An 18,161-nucleotide genomic window follows, 5' to 3' on the forward strand; every position below is an offset into this window, starting at 1 on the left:
TTGTGGTGACTGTCGGTGGCGCTCTGTTGTGGTGACTGTCGGTGGCGCGCTGTTGTGATGACTGTCGGTGGCGCGCTGTTGTGATGACTGTCGGTGGCGCTGCTGTGATGACTGTCCGTGGCGCTGCTGTGATGACTGTCCGTGGCGCGCTGTTGTGATGACTGTCGGTGGCGCTGCTGTGATGACTGTCGGTCGCGCTGCTGTGATGACTGTCGGTGGCTCTGCTGTGATGACTGTCGGTGGCGCTCTGCTGTGATGACTGTCGGTGGCGCTCTGCTGTGATGACTGTCGGTGGCGCTCTGTTGTGATGACTGTCGGTGGCGCTCTGTTGTGATGACTGTCGGTGGCGCTGCTGTGATGACTGTCGGTGGCGCGCTGTTGTGATGACTGTCGGTGGCGCGCTGTTGTGATGACTGTCGGTGGCGCTGCTGTGATGACTGTCGGTGGCGCTGTTGTGATGACTGTCGGTGGCGCTGTTGTGGTGACTGTCGGTGGCGCTGCTGTGATGACTGTCGGTGGCGCTCTGTTGTGATGACTGTCGGTGGCGCTGTTGTGGTGACTGTCGGTGGCGCTCTGTTATGATGACTGTCGGTGGCGCTGTTGTGATGACTGTCGGTGGCGCTGTTGTGGTGACTGTCGGTGGCGCTCTGTTATGATGACTGTCGGTGGCGCTGTTGTGATGACTGTCGGTGGCGCTGCTGTGATGACTGTCGGTGGCTCTGTTGTGATGACTGTCGGTGGCGCTGCTGTGATGACTGTCGGTGGTGCTTTCTCCCCATGAAGCTCTGCCTACTCCGCACAGTGTCGCAGCTGCAGACCGGATGGTGACAGGAAAAGTCACATTCTGGTGACACCGAATAATCAGTGCAGAGTGGAATTAAAAAAAGCCACAATAAAAATGGAAGATTTATAAATCAGAAAAAAATGAATTCTGCCTAAATACATAAAATCCATAACAGTGGGAAACTCTTCCTCTGTGACGTTAGCGCCAATAAAACCGTGAGAAATTACATAAATGAGCATTTTACACGGCAGATGAGGAGCTCCAGGAGCCGGCTCCGACCTAGACGTGTGAGTGCTGACTGCACCGGAGCGGACTCATGGAGGGCCTCAGCACGATGTAGTCACTTCGGAGGTGGGAAAATGAGGTCCTCAGGGAACCTCCTCCGATCAGGTCAGCGCTGAGGGGTCCAGAGGAGCGGCTATGGCGAGGAGCACAAACTCCACCTCCGGTATAGACGACACCGTCTCGGCACAGCACAACGGGCGCGTCCTGCCACGGTCATGTGACCACCGGCGCCACGTGACTGTCTGTCGTTGTGACGTCTCTTTCATGCTAACCCATCTTTTCGGTTCCATAAGTAATAGTCGCCTCCCGATAATCTTCATGGTTTAGGCTTGGGACCCCGGCCTTTTTTTCCCACGCCTTGTCTGTTTCATTGGGGCAACCGCCCTCATCAAACATGGCCGCCTAAGCGCTTCCGTGACCTGCAGATGACAAAGCCGGAAGTTGCGTTGACCGGCATAGGAAGTGAGCGTGACTGCAAGCTTCGGCGTAGATTTCGGTGACGGACACAGTGCTGTGCAGTGGCAGACATGGCCTCTGACAACGGCTTGGCTGTCACCATCACACATGGTAATAAATGGCAGTACCCCGGCGGCAGGGCGTCGTGTGTTGCCACTCGGGAATGCCGAGGGCTTGTCAGGCTCATGGGCACAGCAGACAGTGGTAGGAATGAGTGCTGGCCAGGTCACGTGTGGGCTGGTGACCGGTCTCTGACTGCAGCCACCCATTCCTGCATGTCTGTGTATCTGGGGTGAGCCTGGAGTGCTGGGGAAGCCTCCACCTATTCTATGGCACCTGTTCCTCTTTACGTCTCACATCCAGACCTAAAATGCTTGCAAGTAACCTGGCATGACAATGCATTGTACCCCAATAGCACGGGCCGCGGAGCCCAGCCTCGTGTGACCCATATCTCTAGCACGGTTTCCTATTATTTATTTATTAATACTAGAAGCCATGCTGTGTGCCCAGACTGCGGCGCCCTGACCGCTGAGCGCCCAGACTGCGGCGCCCTGACCGCTGTGCGCCCAGACTGCGGCGCCCTGACCGCTGTGCGCCCAGACTGCGGTGCCCAGACCGCTGTGTTCCCTGACCACTCTGCTCCTACACCGCAGCACTGAGACTGCAGTGTGCAGAATACCGCGCCCGGACTGTTGTGTGCCCAGACTGCTGTGCGCCCACACCACAGCCCTGAGACTGCAGTGCCCTGACCACTGCGCCCACACCACAACCCTGAACTGCAGTGCCCTGACCACTGTGCACCCGCAGCGCTGAGACTGCAGTGTGCAGAACACCGCGCCCTGACTGCAGTGCCTAGACGACAGCACTGAGACTGCAGTGTGCAGAATACCGCGCCCAGACTGCGGTGCCCTGACCGCTGTGCGCCCACACCACAGCCCTGAGACTGCAGTGCCCTGACCACTGCGCCCACACCACAACCCTGAACTGCAGTGCCCTGACCACTGTGCACCCGAAGCGCTGAGACTGCAGTGTGCAGAACACCGCGCCCAGACCGCTGTGTGCCCTGACTGCAGTGCCCAGACGACAGCACTGAGACTGCAGTGTGCAGAATACCGCGCCCAGACTGCGGTGCCCTGACCACTGTGCGCCCACACCACAGCCCTGAGACTGCAGTGCCCTGACCACTGCGCCCACACCACAACCCTGAACTGCAGTGCCCTGACCACTGTGCACCCGCAGCGCTGAGACTGCAGTGTGCAGAACACCGCGCCCAGACCGCTGTGTGCCCTGACTGCAGTGCCCAGACCGCTGTGTGCCCTGACTGCCGCTCTCTGATCATTGTGCACTGACTGCCAATGCATCCTGAGCACCGTGGGATAAGTTGTAGTTGTGAGTGACCCCATACAATGTATGGAAAACCGCCGTGCACCCAGACTGCTGTGCCCTGACCGCTGTGGGACAAGTTTTAGTTGTGAGTGACTCAATACAAACTATGACAAAGTGGGAAAGAAATCACAAATGGGATGAAATGGTAGAAAGAAACTTATTTGTGCCATTGTGTTTTGGAATTGGTTTTTCTAATGTAATAATTCCATGGTAGTATTCTTCCAGGTCGGTATGGTTATGGCAATGTAGGGTATTTATGCTCTTAACATAATTTGGACTGTTGTAGTTAATCTCTATATATTGTATATATTGACTCGTATCATCACTTTCGGAGACCCAGAATTGTAAGGCTTCTGTATGAGAGCTCACTTATGGGAGGGTAAGCTGTGATTTCGCTGCTATCTTTTTGGGAGGCTAGATGAGTAAAAAAAAACAAAACAAAAAAAACACCTTTTATATTGTTTTTTTCCCCTTCTTGCTATTTACAGGTAAAATAATTATAAAAGTTGCATCGCTATAGACACAAGAATATTGTATATGTTTATCTTTTTATTTATTTAGGGGAGGCAGTTAAGGAAAAAGGGGTTGATTTGAAATTCCATTTATTTATTTTTCTTACATAGCCCCCACGGGGCCTTGAACTTGCAGTTGTCTGATCGCTTGCACAATTTTCTCAAATCCTTTTGTATAGCAGTATATGGTACAGTCCCCAGCTGCCATGTAGCACATTCGCACCCCACAGTTGTGTTGCGGGTCACTTGTGCCATAATGGACGGATCTTGGATTGTGTTACTTAAGAGCGGTTTTCTGCAGGAAAACAATGGGACTCTGTGCAATGCTCACATTCTCAATCCCTTTTATTCCCATGGTAGTGTGTGGTCACAAAACCATAGGTATGCAATCTGTGTATTTGCGGTCACGTGCTAACTACTAGATCCTTATCTGCATCTTCTGAGGAGGATCCTGACATTGTGTGCTTTACTGTTACAACTCCCCAATACGAGTCATGGATGACTGCAGAAATTTGTCTAGAGCCTGGAAACCTTTTCACATGTAGCTGTCAATCATTAACAGCAGAGATCAGGGCTCCTGAGCCAACACACCCCAGTGTGACAGACGTGTCTGTAGGAGTTCTCTTTAGATGACAAAAATGTCTGTTGTCTAAGAGTTGGACAAACCCTTCTTATAAGTTTCTCTATTTTGTTTGTTCGTATAGCGCTATTAGGTCATTTCCATAGTGCTCTACAGACATTATACCTCCCAGATCGGCGCCAGTACTGTGATGTCAGCACTCACTGACTGGCGATCACTTGACAATTTGTCATTTAAAATATGTGGTTGGTGCACCGGATATTAAAATTGGGACATAGTGGTAACGATAAGTCTCAATGTGCAGTTTAGAAAATAACCACAGCACCCAAAATTTGCTGATGATGTAATTTATTAAGAAAAATTCTTGTTACCATAACGTTTCGGTCCGACCTGTACCTTTCTCCCGGTCAGGCTGTAGATGTGTAGCACTGGTGTATCTGACTGTCCATACACTTTCTGTAATGGACACGTGATATCCCAATCATGCCTCTCAGTATTCTGTCAGAGCCAACATCTGCTCTGCAGGAATTTCCATTTTCTGAAGGCTCCTACTTTATCTAAGACAACATAGATGATTTCCACATTCCTTCTTGCCCACTAGAAACCTTGCCTTGCCCTGCCCTGCCGAGAAAAGTGATTAGTAATTTTTTTTTAATCTTCTGGCTTAAAAAACTGCATAAAACCCCAAATGTGGAAGCTTTCTTTGCATATTATTATTAGTTTTATTATTTATTTATAAAGCACCATTGGTTCAATGGTGCTGTACATGAGAAGGGGTTACATACAAATTACAGATATCACTTACAGTAAACAAACTAACAATCACATACTGATATAGAGGGGAGAGAGGACCCTGCCCTTTCGGGCTTACATGCTACAGGATGGTGGGGAAGGAGACAGTAGGTTGGGGGGTTGCAGCAGCTCCAGTGATGGTGAGGTGGTAGCTCCATTAGTGGTGAGGAGGCAGCAGGGATCATTGCAGACTGTAGGTTTTCCAGAAGAGATGGGTTTTCAGGTTCCGTCTTAAGGATCCAAATGTGGTTGATAACCGGACGTGTTGGGGCAGGGAATTCCATAGGATGGGGGCTATTCGGGAGAAGTCTTGGAGGCGTTTGGGTGGGGGGCGAATAAGTGTGGAGGAGAGAAGGAGGTCTTGGGAGGACCAGAGATTACGTGAGGGAAGGTATCGGGAGATTAGTTCAGAGATGTATGGAGGAGACAGGTTGTAGATGGCCTTGTAGGTCAGTATTAGTAATTTGAATTGGATACGCTGAGGGAATGGGAGCCAGTGAAGGTTTGCAGAGGGGAGAAGAGGAGGAGTAGCGAGGAGAGAGATGTTAGTCGGGCGGCAGAGTTGAGGAAGGACTGGAGAGGTGCAAGGGTGTTAGCAGGGAGGCCACAGAAAAGGATGTTGCAATAGTTGAAGCGTGAGATGATGAGGAAATGCACAAGCATTTTAGTAGATTGAGCGTTGAGGAAGGGACGGATTCTGGAAATATTTTTGAGCTGGAGGCGACAGAAGGTGGAGAGAGCTTGGATGTGCGGTTTGAAGGACAGGGCAGAGTCAAGGGTTACTCCGAGGCAGCGGACCTCTGGTACGGGGGAAAGCGGGATGTTGTCAGTTGTTATAGAAAGGTCGGGTAAGGAAGATCTGTGAGGTGGGGGAAAGATGATCAGTTCAGATTTGTCCACATTGAGTTTGAGGAAGTGAGAGGAGAAGGATGATATGGCTGATAGACACTCTGGGATTCTGGAGAGCAGAGAGGTGATGTCTGGGCAAGAGAGGTAGATCTGAGTATCATCGGCATAAAGGTGGTACTGGAATCTGTGGAACTTTGAGTTGCCCCAGGCCAAGTGTGTAGATTGAGAAGAGTAGGGGTCCTAGAACAGAGCCTTTGGGGACTCCAACAGAGAGAGGGTGGGATGAGGAGGTAGTGTGGGAGTGGGAGACGCTGAATGTGCGGTTGGAAAGGTATGATCCAGGATAGGGTGAGGTCTTTGATGCCAAAGGAGGAGAGGATCTGTAGTAGGAGGCAGTGGTCAACTGTGTCAAAAGCAGAGGACAGGTCTAGAAGCAGGAGTATAGAGTATTGTCTGTTAGCTTTGACTGTATGTACAGTCATGGCCAAAAGTTTAGAGAATGACACAAATATTAATTTTTACAAAGTCTACTGCTTCATTTTTTCTAATGGCAATTTGCATATACTCCAGAATGTTATAAAGAGTGATCAGCAATTACTTGCAAAGTCAATATTTGCCTAGAAAATTACCTTTATCCCCCAAAACACATTTCAACATCATTGCAGCCCTGCCTTAAAAGGAGCAGCTAACATCGTTTCAGTGATTGCTCCATTAACACAGGTGTGGGTGTTGATGAGGACAGGGCCGGAGATCAATCTGTCATGATTAAGTAAGAATGACACCACTGGACACTTTAAAAGGAGGCTGGTGCTTGGCATCATTGTTTCTCTTCTGTTAACCATGGTTATCTCTAAAGAAACACTTGCAGTCATCATTGCACTGCACAAAAATAGCCCAACAGGGAAGCGTATCGCAGCTAGAAAGATTGCACCTCAGTCAACAATCTATCGCATCAAGAACTTCAAGGAGAGAGGTTCCCTTGTTGCCAAAAAGGCTCCAGGGCGCCCAAGAAAGACCAGCAAGCGCCAGGACCGTCTCTTAAAAGTGTTTCAGCTGCGGGATCGGGCTACCAGCAGTGCAGAGCTTGCTCAGGAATGGCGGCAGGCAGGTGTGAGTGCATCTGCACGCACTGTGAGGTGGAGACTCTTGGAGCAAGGCCTGGTCTCAAGGAGGGCAGCAAAGAAGCCACTTCTCTCCAGAAAAAAACATCATGGACAGACTGATATTCTGCAAGAGGTACAGGGAGTGGACTGCTGAGGACTGGGGTAAAGTCATTTTCTCAGATGAATCCCCTTTTCGATTGTTTGGGACATCTGGAAAACGGCTTATTTGGAGAAGACCAGGTGAGTGCTACCACCAGTCTTGTCTCATGCCAACTGTCAAGCATCCTGAAACCATTCATGTGTGGGGTGGCTTCTCAGCCAAGGGAATGGGCTCTCTCTCAGTCTTGCCTAAAAACACAGCCATGAATAAAGAATGGTACCAGAATGTCCTCCAAGAGCAACTTCTCCCAACCGTCCAAGAGCAGTTTGGCGATCAACAATGCCTTTTTCAACATGATGGAGCACCTTGCCATAAAGCAAAGGTGATAACTAAATGGCTCAGGGAACAAAACATAGAGATTTTGGGACCATGGCCTGGAAACTCCCCAGATCTTAATCCCATTGAGAACTTGTGGTCAATCATCAAGAGACGGGTGGACAAACAAAAACCTTCAAATTCAGACAAAATAAAAGCTTTGATTTTGCAAGAATGGACTGCTATCAGTCAGGATTTGATCCAGAAGTTGATTGAGAGCATGCCAGGGAGAATTGCTGAGGTCCTGAGGAAGAAGGGTCAACACTGCAAATATTGACTTGCTGCATTAACTCATTCTAGCTGTCAATATAACCTTTTGTTACTCATAATATGATTGCAATTATATTTCTGTATGTGATAAAAACATCTGACAAACACACATAAAAACCAGAGGGCAGCAGATCATGTGAAAATATAATATTTGTGTCATTCTCTAAACTTTTGGCTATGACTGTAGGTCGTTGGTAATTTTGGTCAAGGCTGTCTCAGTGGAATGATGGGGTCGGAAGCCAGATTGTAGATTGTCAAAGAGCAAGTTAGATGAGAGGTGGGAGGAAAGTTTAGCATGGACATGCTGCTCCAGGAGTTTAGAAGCGAATGGGAGCAGCGATATTGGGCGATAGCTGGACATGGCTGTTGGATCGAGGGTTGGCTTTTTAAGGATAGGCGTGATTGTGGCATGTTTGAAAGCAGAAGGGAAGGTACCAGAAGTTAGTGATAGGTTGAAGAGGTGGGTTAGGGATGGGATAATAGTGGTGGTGATGTTGGGGAGGAGGTGGGATGGGATAGGGTCAAGTGCACAAGTGGTAAGGTGTGATTTGGAGAGATGAGCAAGCTCCCCTTCAGTGATGTTAGATAGGGAGGTTATGGGGTTTGGGCTTTGGTCTGGTATACAAATGGGTTGTGGTGGTTGGGCAATAAAGACTTGCCGTGTTTGGTCTATCTTGTTTTTGAAGTGTGCGGCAAAGTCCTCGGCAGATATTAGGGAAGTCGGAGGGGGCAGTGGTGGGCGGAGGAGGAAGTTAAAAGTATTGAACAACTGATTGGGGTTGTGGGATAAGAAATATACAAGGGGTGTAAAGAAGGCCTGTTTGGCAGAGGTGAGAGCTGATTTGAATGCAAGTGTTGCTTGTTTGAGTGCAGTGAAGTCGTCTTGCGAATGCATTTTCTTCCAGCGCCGTTCTGCAATTCTGGATGCTTGCCGAAGCTTTTTAGTGATGTTATTGTGCCAGGGTTGTCTATTGATTCGTCGCACTCTGTTATGCATGACGGGCAACTGAGTCGATGGCTGATGCAAGAGTGGTATTGTAGAAAGTAGTGTCAGTGTCGTGGAGTGAAGATATGGAAGACAGTGGTAGGATAGAGTCAGAGAGTGCGATTGTCTAGATGTGCGAGGTTTCTGTGGGGTGCGCTTGCTGCTGGACATGGGTGACAGGTGAGGAGGACCTGTCTTCCAGGTGCAAAAATTAAAGATGTGTCTGACAGGATATCAGGACTCTTCAGAGCTACAGATGACTACCCATTCCTGCTACTACATGTGGGGACAAATGACACCGCAAGAAACGACCTGGAAACCATCTGCAGAGACTTTGAAAACTTAGGCAAGAAAGTGAAAGAACTGGGAGCGCAGGTGGTCTTCTCTTCCATCCTCCCAGTGGATGGCCATGGAACAAGGAGGTGGAATAAGATTCTGCAGGTGAACAACTGGCTACGTCGATGGTGCCGTCAGTAACGATTTGGATTTCTGGATTACGAAGTGAATTACCTATACGATGGACTACCGTATTTTTCGGACCATAAGACGCACTTTTTTCCCCCCAAATTTTGGGGGAAAGTGGGGGGGGTGCGTCTTATGGTCGCAATGTACTAACCTGTGAGGCTGGTTCGGGTGCCGCGGGGGCTCTGTAGTGCGGTGGTGGCAGCGGGCTGTGCTCCGGCACAGGGGCAGCGGCTGTCTGTGCTCTGGTGCAGGGGCGGTGGCTCCGCCGGCATTTCCTCCAAGCCCGGAGGCCCCCGCACATCCCTTGCTGGCCGCCGCCATGTTGCGGTGGCCTCCGGAAACATGGACGCCGGGAAGATGGCTGCCGGTCCGGGGACGGTGCATGCGCAGGTTCAGATCTCGTCCCGAGATCTCGGGACGAGATTCAAATCTCGGCAACGAGATCTCGTCCTCCGAGATCTCGGGACGAGATCTGAACCTGCGCATGCGCAGTCCCCGGACCGGTGGCCATCTTGCTGGCGTCCATGTTCCCGGAGGCCACCGCAACATGGCGGCGGCCAGCAAGGGATGTGCGGGGGCCTCCGGGCTTGGAGGAAACGCCGGTGGAGCTGCCGCCCCTGCACCGGAGCACAGAGAGCCGCCACCCTAACCCCACAGAGCCCAGCTGCCCCAGCCCAGCTGCCCCAGCACAACCAACCTGCCGCCACCGCACGAGCCTGCATCGGTGCACAGAGAGTCTCCACCCTAGACCAGCTGCCCCAGCACAGCCCAGCTGTCCCAGCACAGCTTCCACAGCCCAGTTGCCACAGTACAGCCCAGCTGCTCCAGCACAACCAACCTGCCGCCACCGCACGAGCCTGGACCACTGAATGACCCCTGTGACCACTCCTCCACCTGTGCCAGATCCCTTCACAGGTAAGCTGAATTCGGACTGTAAGACGGACCCCCATTTGACACATTATTTTTTTCCCTATTTTCCTTCTGAAAATTGGGGTGCGTATTATGGTCCGGTGCGTCTTATAGTCCGAAAAATACGGTACTTGCTAGAGATGGGGTGCACCTTACAAAGACTGGAAAACGTATTTGGAAGTCACCTTGCTACAATTGTAAGGAGAGCCTTAAACTAGAACAACATGGGAAGGGAAGCAAAAGACCAGAAAAAGACATACACCTGACAAATGCTATTGAGAACTCTGCTATTAGAAGTGGAAAGGAAGAACAAAGACAAAAGAATCTAATACAAATATTGGAAAAAGAGAAACCAATCACAAACTAAAATGTTTCTATACTAATGCACAAAGCATGGGCAACAAACGAGAATTTTGGAACTGCTAACACAGGAAAAGAAATATGATGTCATTGGAATCACTGAAACTTGGTGGGACAATACACATGATTGGAATACAAGACTAGAAGGATACAACTTATTTGCAAGAAACAGACTTGATAAACGAGGAGGAGGTGTCGCATTGTATGTTAGAAACGCGTATATATGTACAGAGATTGAAGCTTCAGAGACTGGGAACTCTGTGGAAACTGTTTGGGTAAGAATACAAGGACAGAACAATGGAAAGGACACCATTTTAGGCATTTACTACAGGCCGCCTGTGCAAGCTGAAGATATGGATGAACTCTTTATGCCTCATATGGCCAAGTTCTCCAAAAAAAATGACGTCATGGGAGATTTCAACTATCCAGACATTTGTTGGGAATCTCTCTCAGGCAAAACTAACAGGTCAAGGAAATTCTTATCTTCTCTTGCTGACAACTTTATCTTCCAAAAGGTAGGGGAGTAAACAAGGGGAACTGCTACCTTGGATCTAATCCTTATAAACAGGGAGGAAATGGTTGAGGAGGTAAAAGTGGCTGGGACCCTAGGAGGTAGCGACCATGCTATTTTAGAATTTTGGATAACTAGAGGAGGAAGATTTGTGAAGACTCAGACGTCAATGTTAGATTTCAGAAAGGCAGATTTTAAGGGATTCAGAAAGAGAATTGGAGAGATCCAATGGCTGGATATTCTAAAGACAAAAATGTCTAGGAAGGATGGGAAATCTTGAAAAATGAAATTCTCAAAGCACAATTGTTAACAATTCCGAAAAGAGGGAAGAATAGGAAGCATTTAAGGAAACCAGGAAGGATGAACACAGAACTTAAGCACATGCTAAAAAGGAAGAAAAAAATGTTTATAAAATGGAAAGAGGGAGGCATATCTAAAGAAGAATATAATGCTGTCTGCAGAACCTGCAGGGCACAAATCAGATTATCTAAAGCTGACAATGAATTGAGGCTTGCAAGAGATGTCAAAAGCAATAATAAAGGATTTTGGGGATATGTCAAAAGTAAAAGAAAAGTCAAAGATGCTGTAGGACTTTTACAGGATGAAAATGATGAAATGGTAAGACAGGATGGTGAGAAGGCCGAACTTTTAAATTCCTATTTTGCATCTGTTTTCTCTCAGAAAGGAAATGTAACATCAACTGTTCTTCACTGTCCTATTAAGGGAATAGAAGAATCCAGGATATCTATAAACAGAAAGATAGTGAGGAAACACTTAGCTAACCTAAATGAATTCGAGTCTCCAGGTCCAGATGAATTACACCCCAGAGTACTGAAGGAGATAGCAGAAGAAATTTTTGAACCCCTCTCCATAATCTTTGAAAATTCTTGGAGAACAGGAGAAGTCCCAGAAGACTGGAGAAGAGCAAATGTTGTTCCTTTCTTCAAAAAGGGGAAGAAGGTGGACCCAGGCAACTATAGGCTGGTGAGTCTGACTTCTATACCAGGAAAGATCTTTGAACAAATTATTAAACAACATATATGTCAGTACCTGGATAAGAATGAAGTGATTAAACAGAGTCAGCATGGGTTTGTAACTAATAAGTCATGTCAGACTAACTTAATTTCCTTCTATGACGGAATCACTGATTGGGTGGATCAAGGAAATGCTGTAGATATAGTATATCTTGACTTCAGTAAAGCATTTGACAAAGTATCTCATACAATCCTTATTGAAAAAATGACTAAGTATGGAATGGACAAGGCAACTGTTAGGTGGATTCATAACTGGCTTAGTGATCGGACCCAAAGAGTGGTCGTAAATGGCGGCACATCCAGTTGGAAGAATGTCTCAAGTGGGGTACCACAGGGCTCTGTCTTGGGCCCTGTATTGTTCAACATCTTTATCAACGATTTAGATGAAGGAATTGAGGGTAAACTGATTAAATTTGCTGATGACACAAAGCTAGGAGGGATAGCTAATACTATAGAAGAGAGAGAGGATTCAAATAGATATAAATAAACTGTATCAGTGGGCAGCAACTAACAGAATGGTTTTTAACAGGGAAAAATGCAAAGTACTACATCTGGGCAATAAAAATGAAAAAAAGCATATACAGAATGGGAGGAATAGGGCTAAGCAACAGCACATGTGAAAAAGACTTGGGTATACTAATAGATCACAGATTGAACATGAGTCAACAGTGTGATGCAGCAGCAAAAAAGGCAAATGCAATTCTAGGATGTATTAACAGAAGCATACAGTCTAGATCACGAGAAGTCATTATTTCCCTCTACTCCTCTTTGGTCAGACCTCATCTGGAATATTGTGTCCAGTTTTGGGCACCACATTTTAAAAAAGACATCAACAAACTGGAGCAAGTTCAGAAAAGAGCGACCAGAATGGTGACCGGTCTGCAAACCCTGTCTTATGAGGAAAGGTTGCAGGATTTGGGATTGTTTAGTTTGCAAAAGAGAAGACTGAGAGGAGACTTAATAGCTGTCTACAAATATCTAAAGGGCTGTCACATTGTAGAAGGATCATCTTTATTCTCATTTGTACAAGGAAAGACTTGAAGCAATGGGATGAAACTGAATGGGAGGAGACACAGATTAGATATTAGAAAAAAGTTTTTGACAGAGTGATCAATGAGTGGAACAGGCTGCCACGAGAAGTGGTGAGTTCTACTTCAATGGAAGTCTTCAAACAGAGGCTGGACAGACATCTGACTGGGATGATTTAGCAAATCCTGCTTTGAGCAGGGGGTTGGACCAGATGGCCCAGGAGGTCCCTTCCAACTCTACGATTCTATGACTGGGATGAGAAAGTGAGTAGATTGTGATTGTGTAGAGAGAGGGAAGGTGGTGAAGTTAGAAAGAGAGCAGAGGCAGATGAAGACCTGGTCTAGTGTATGTCCGTCTGCGTGGGTGGGTGGGGAGGACAACTGAGTAAGTCCAAAGGATGAAGTAAGGGACAGGAGTTGGGAAGCTGCTGACTGGTGGGTGTCAATGGGGATGTTGAAGTCACCCATGATGATGGTGGGGATGTCAGTAGAGAGAAAATGAAGGAGCCAGGTAGAGAATTGGTCAATGAAGGCAGTGGTTGGGCCCGGAGGTCGGTATATGATGGCCACTTGGAGGTTGGAGGGAGAATATATGCTGATGGAGTGGACTTCAAAAGAGGTGATGACAAGGGAGGGAAGAGGTGGGATTTGGTTGAAGGTGCAGTTGGAAAAAAGGAGCATATGCAATCATAAGAACATTTGGCTAATCGGACACAAATTGAGGAGATTCCATATGTAGTTCTCAGATGGTCACACAGGTTACTTGAACTAGGCAGGTATGTTGTGATATTTTTATATTGTCTAAGAATTCCGGTACATTGATCGCTGTGCATACAGCTTTCTTACAGACTATAGATACATCTCAGCTGGTGCTAAGGCCTCATTCTGACATCCTTGATTTTTCATGTCCTCAAAGAAATGACTGATTTTCATCATTGTTATACATAATATTTTCAGCAGTTTGTTCACTGTGTCAGTTTCGTAGGGGTTTTGTTTTTTGGAAATAAGAACTTTCTCAACTTTATCCCATCAAAACAAACATGAAAATTGGGTAGCACTCTGATGGCATCTGAGTGCTGTCCTTTTTTGTCACTGATCCATAGACTTGCATTAGCAAGTTTAAACTATAATTTGGATCAAAGTCAGTCGTGTCTCCGTGTTTTGGTGTGGACCATTCAGTCTGCAAAAATACAGGGACATGTGAACAGCCTCATAGAACTTGTATTTATTCTGTAAAGAACAGGGCTCTAGCACTCTTGTGAGAATGAGCCCCAACTGTGAGAGTAAAGATGGGAAAACCAGGGAGAGTTAGGAGCCATTGTATCAAAATCTGCAGAGTTGCTAGCTAGATGAAAGACTTAGGCTACTTTCACACATCAGGTTTTCGGCGTCAGGCGCGTTCCGGCGTCGTGCCGGAGCACCGGATCCGGCAAATGTTTTGTAAAACCGGATGTAACGGATCCGGTTTTCTGCCGGATCCGTCTTGCGCTTGACAGCCAAAACCGGATCCGGTTCATCCGGTTTTCGATCCGTTTTTCGACGGATTACGCCGGATTCGGTTTTTAAAATCGCCCCTTGTGGCCTTCCGAACGGGATTGGCTACTGAAAAACTATATATAGCGTGTTCCTACAGCCCTTCTTTAACAGGTTGTAAAGGAGAAAGTGCAGGTTGGAGAGAAGAGCAAGTTACTGGCGAAGATGGATGTTGTGATTGGAAATATTTTGAAGAATTTGGCGGATTTTACAGCGGAGGCGAATCGTTTGAGGGTGATTGTTCTGGAGAAGGAGAGAGCGAGACAGCAGCGCATCAGGCATCGTAGACGACGTTTGTTTATCCACCCCATCACAGCCAAGAGAATGATGCGTGGGGTCTATTCTACACTCTGCATGGACCTTAGACGAAACCCGGATAAATTTTTTGGATATGTTCGGATGAAAATGGAGAATTTTGATTACTTGGTGGAGCGCATTGCACACCTCATAAGAAAAGCGGACACCTATTGCCGCTTCTCCATATCACCCGCAGAGCGTCTGATGGTGACTTTAAGGTAAGCCACATTTATTGGATGTGATCGCATCAGAGCACACTTTCACTACAATCTTGGTGGTAGTTTGCAGCTCCAAGTGTTATAGCTGACTTTTGGTATGTAATGCTGTGATTTTAACCCCTTCACCCCCAAGGGTGGTTTGCACGTTCATGACCGGGCCAATTTTTACAATTCTGACCACTGTACCTTTATGAGGTCATAACTCTGGAACGCTTCCATGGATCCTGGTGATTCTGACGTTGTTTTCTCGTGACATATTGTACTTCATGTTAGTGGTAAAATTTCATTCAAATAACTTGCGTTTATTTGTGAGAAAAACGGAAATTTGGCGAAAATTTTGAAAATTTCGCAATTTTCCAACTTTGAATTTTTATGCCCTTAAATCACAGAGATATGGCACCCAAAAAACTTGATAACTAACATTTCACACATGTTTACTTTACATCAGCACAATTTTGGAACCAAAATTTTTTTTTGTTCGGAAGTTATAAGGGTTAAAAGTTAACCAGCGATTTCTCATTTTTACAACACCATTTTATTTTTACGGACCACATCACATTTGAAGCCACTTTGAGGGGTCTATATGATAGAAAATACCCAAAAGTGACACCATTCTAAAAACTGCACCCCTTAAGGTGCTCAAAACCACATTCAAGAAGTTTATTAACCCTTTAGGTGCGTCACAGGAATTTTTTTGAATATTTAAAAAAAATGAACATCTAACTTTTTTTCACAAAAAAAGTACTTCAGGTTCAATTGTTTTTATTTTACCAAGGGTAACAGGAGAAATTGGACTGCAAAAGTTATTGTGAAATTTGTCCTGAGTACGCTGATACCTGATATGTGGGGGGGAACCACTGTTTCGGCGCATGGCAGAGCTCAGAATGGAAGGAGCGTCGTTTGACTTTTTCAATGGAAAATTGGCTGGAATTCAGATCGGACGCCATGTCACGTTTGGAGAGTCCCTGATGTACCTAAACAGTGGAAACCCCCTACAAGTGACCCCATTTTGGAAACTAGACCCCCCCAAGGAACTTATCTAGATATGTGGTGAGAACTTTGAACCCACAAGGGCTTTACAGAAGTTTATAACGTACAGCGGTACAATTAAAAAATCATATTTTTTCCACAAAAATGATCTTTTCACCCCAATTTTTATTTTCCCAAGGGTAACAGGACCCTAAAAGTTATTGTGCAATTTGTCCTGAGTACGCTGATACCCCACATGTGGGGGTAAACCACTATTTGGGCGCATGGCAGAGCTCGGAAAGGAAGCAGCGCCATTTGACGTTTTTGGCTGGAATTGAGATCGGACACCATGTCGCGATTGTAAAACCCCTGATGTACCAAAACAGTGGAAACCCCCCACAAATGACACCTTTTTGGAAACTAGACCCCCTAAGGAACTTATCTAGATGTGTGGTGAGAACTTTGAACCCCCCAGTGCTTCACAGAAGTTTATAACGCCCGGGCGTGAAAATAAAAAATTCTTATTTTTTCCACAAACATGATCTTTTAGTCACCAATTTTTTATTTTCCCAAGGGTACCAGGAGAAATTGGACCCCAAAAGTTGTTGTCCAATTTGTCCTGAGTATGCTGATACCCCATATGTGGGAGAAAACTACTGCATGGGCACACGTCGGGGCTCGGAAGGGAAGTAGTGATGTTTTGGAATGCAGACTTTGATGGAATGGTATGCGGGTGTCATGTTGCCTTTGGAGAGCCCCTAATGTACCTAAACAGTGGAAACCCCCCACAAATGACCCCATTTTGAAAACTAGACCCCCTAAGGAACTTATCTAGATGTGAGGTGAGCACTTTGAACCCCCAAGGGCTTCACAGAAGTTTATAATGCCCGGGCATGAAAATAAAAAAATCATATTTTTTCCATAAACATGATCTTTTAGTCCCCAATTTTTTCATTTTCCCAAGGGTAACAGGAGAAATTGGACCCCAAAAGTTGTCCAATTTGTCATGAGTACGCTGACACCCCATATGTGGGAGAAAACTACTGTATGGACACACGTCGGGGCTCGGAAGGGAAGTAGTGACGTTTTGGAATGCAGAGTGTCTGCGGGTGTCATGTGCGTTTGGAGAGCCCCTGATGTACCTAAACTATTGAAACTCCCCACAAGTGACCCCATTTTGGACACTAGACCCCCCACGGAACTTATCTAGATGTGTGGTGAGCACTTTGAACCCCCCAGTGCTTCACAGAATTTTATAACGCTCGGACGTGAAAATAAAAAAGTCATTTTTTTCCACAAAAATGATATTTTTGCCCCCAATTTTTTATTTTCCTAAGGGTAACAGGAGAAATTGGACCCCAAAAATTGTTTTGCAATTTGTCCTGAGTAGGCTGATACCCTACATGTGGGGGTAAAACACTGTTTGGGCGCATGTCAGAGCTTGGAAGGGAAGGAGCGCCATTTGACTTTTTCAACTCAGAATTGGCTGGAATTGAAATCAGACGCCATGTTGCATTTGGAGAGCCCCTGATGTGCCCAAACAGTGGAAACCCCCAATTCTAACTCCAACCCGAACCCCAACACACCCCTAACCCTAATTTCAGCCCTAGCCCTAACCCTAGCCCTAACCCTAGCCCTAACCTAACCCTAACCGTATTGGAAAAATGGAAATAAATACATTTTTTTTTATTTTATTATTTTTCCCTAACTAAGGGGGTGATAACGGGGGGTTTGATTTACTATTTATGGCGGTTTTTATGTTTGGCGGCTGTCGCACGCTAAAAGACGCTTTTTATTGTAAAAATAGTTTTTGCATCACCACATATTGAGAGCTATAATTTTTCCGTATTTTCACCCACCGAGTCATGTGAGGTCTTATTTTTTGCGGGACGAGTTGGCGTTTTTATTGGTTCCATTTTCGGGCACGTGACATTTTTTGATCGCTTTTTATTCCGATTTTTGGGACGCAGAATGAACAAAAACCAGCGTTTCATGAATTTCTTTTGGGGGGGATGCGTTTACACCGTTCCGCGTGCGGTAAAATTGATAAAGCGGTTTTATTCTTCGGGTCAGTACGGTTACAGCGATACCTCATTTAGGTCGTTTTTTTATGTTTTGTCGGTTTTATGCAATGAAAACTATTTTATATAAAAAATAATTATTTTTGCATCGCTTTATTCTGCGAGCTATAACTTTTTTTATTTTTTCGCTGATGATGCTGTGTGGCAGCTCGTTTTTTGCGGGACAAGATGACGTTTTCAGCGGTACCATGGATATTTATATGCGTGTTTTTGATCGCGCGTTATTACACTTTTTGTTTGGCGGTATGATAATAAATCATTATTTTTTGCTTCGTTTTT

At 46.2% G+C, this 18,161-nt stretch overlaps 1 protein-coding gene across 2 annotated transcripts in view; it reads left to right on the forward strand.

The window, feature by feature from the left end:
* Window positions 1-1,023: 1,023 nt before the first annotated feature.
* BAG1 (BAG cochaperone 1) overlaps window positions 1,024-18,161 on the forward strand; it is a 135,573-nt gene continuing 118,435 nt past the window's right edge. The window contains exon 1 of one of the 2 annotated variants that reach the window (XM_073587725.1): window positions 1,024-1,174. In XM_073587725.1, the coding sequence (XP_073443826.1) occupies window positions 1,036-1,174 (139 nt within the window). In that variant the 5' untranslated portion in view covers window positions 1,024-1,035. Of the gene's footprint in view, window positions 1,175-1,410; window positions 1,637-18,161 lie in introns of those variants that run through there. The other variant, XR_012234509.1, reaches the window with a different exon arrangement.

This window comes from Dendrobates tinctorius, unplaced genomic scaffold (assembly GCF_039654945.1).
Source record: "Dendrobates tinctorius isolate UK_male_01 unplaced genomic scaffold, ASM3965494v1 ptg000102l, whole genome shotgun sequence".
NCBI lineage: Eukaryota > Metazoa > Chordata > Amphibia > Anura > Dendrobatidae > Dendrobates > Dendrobates tinctorius.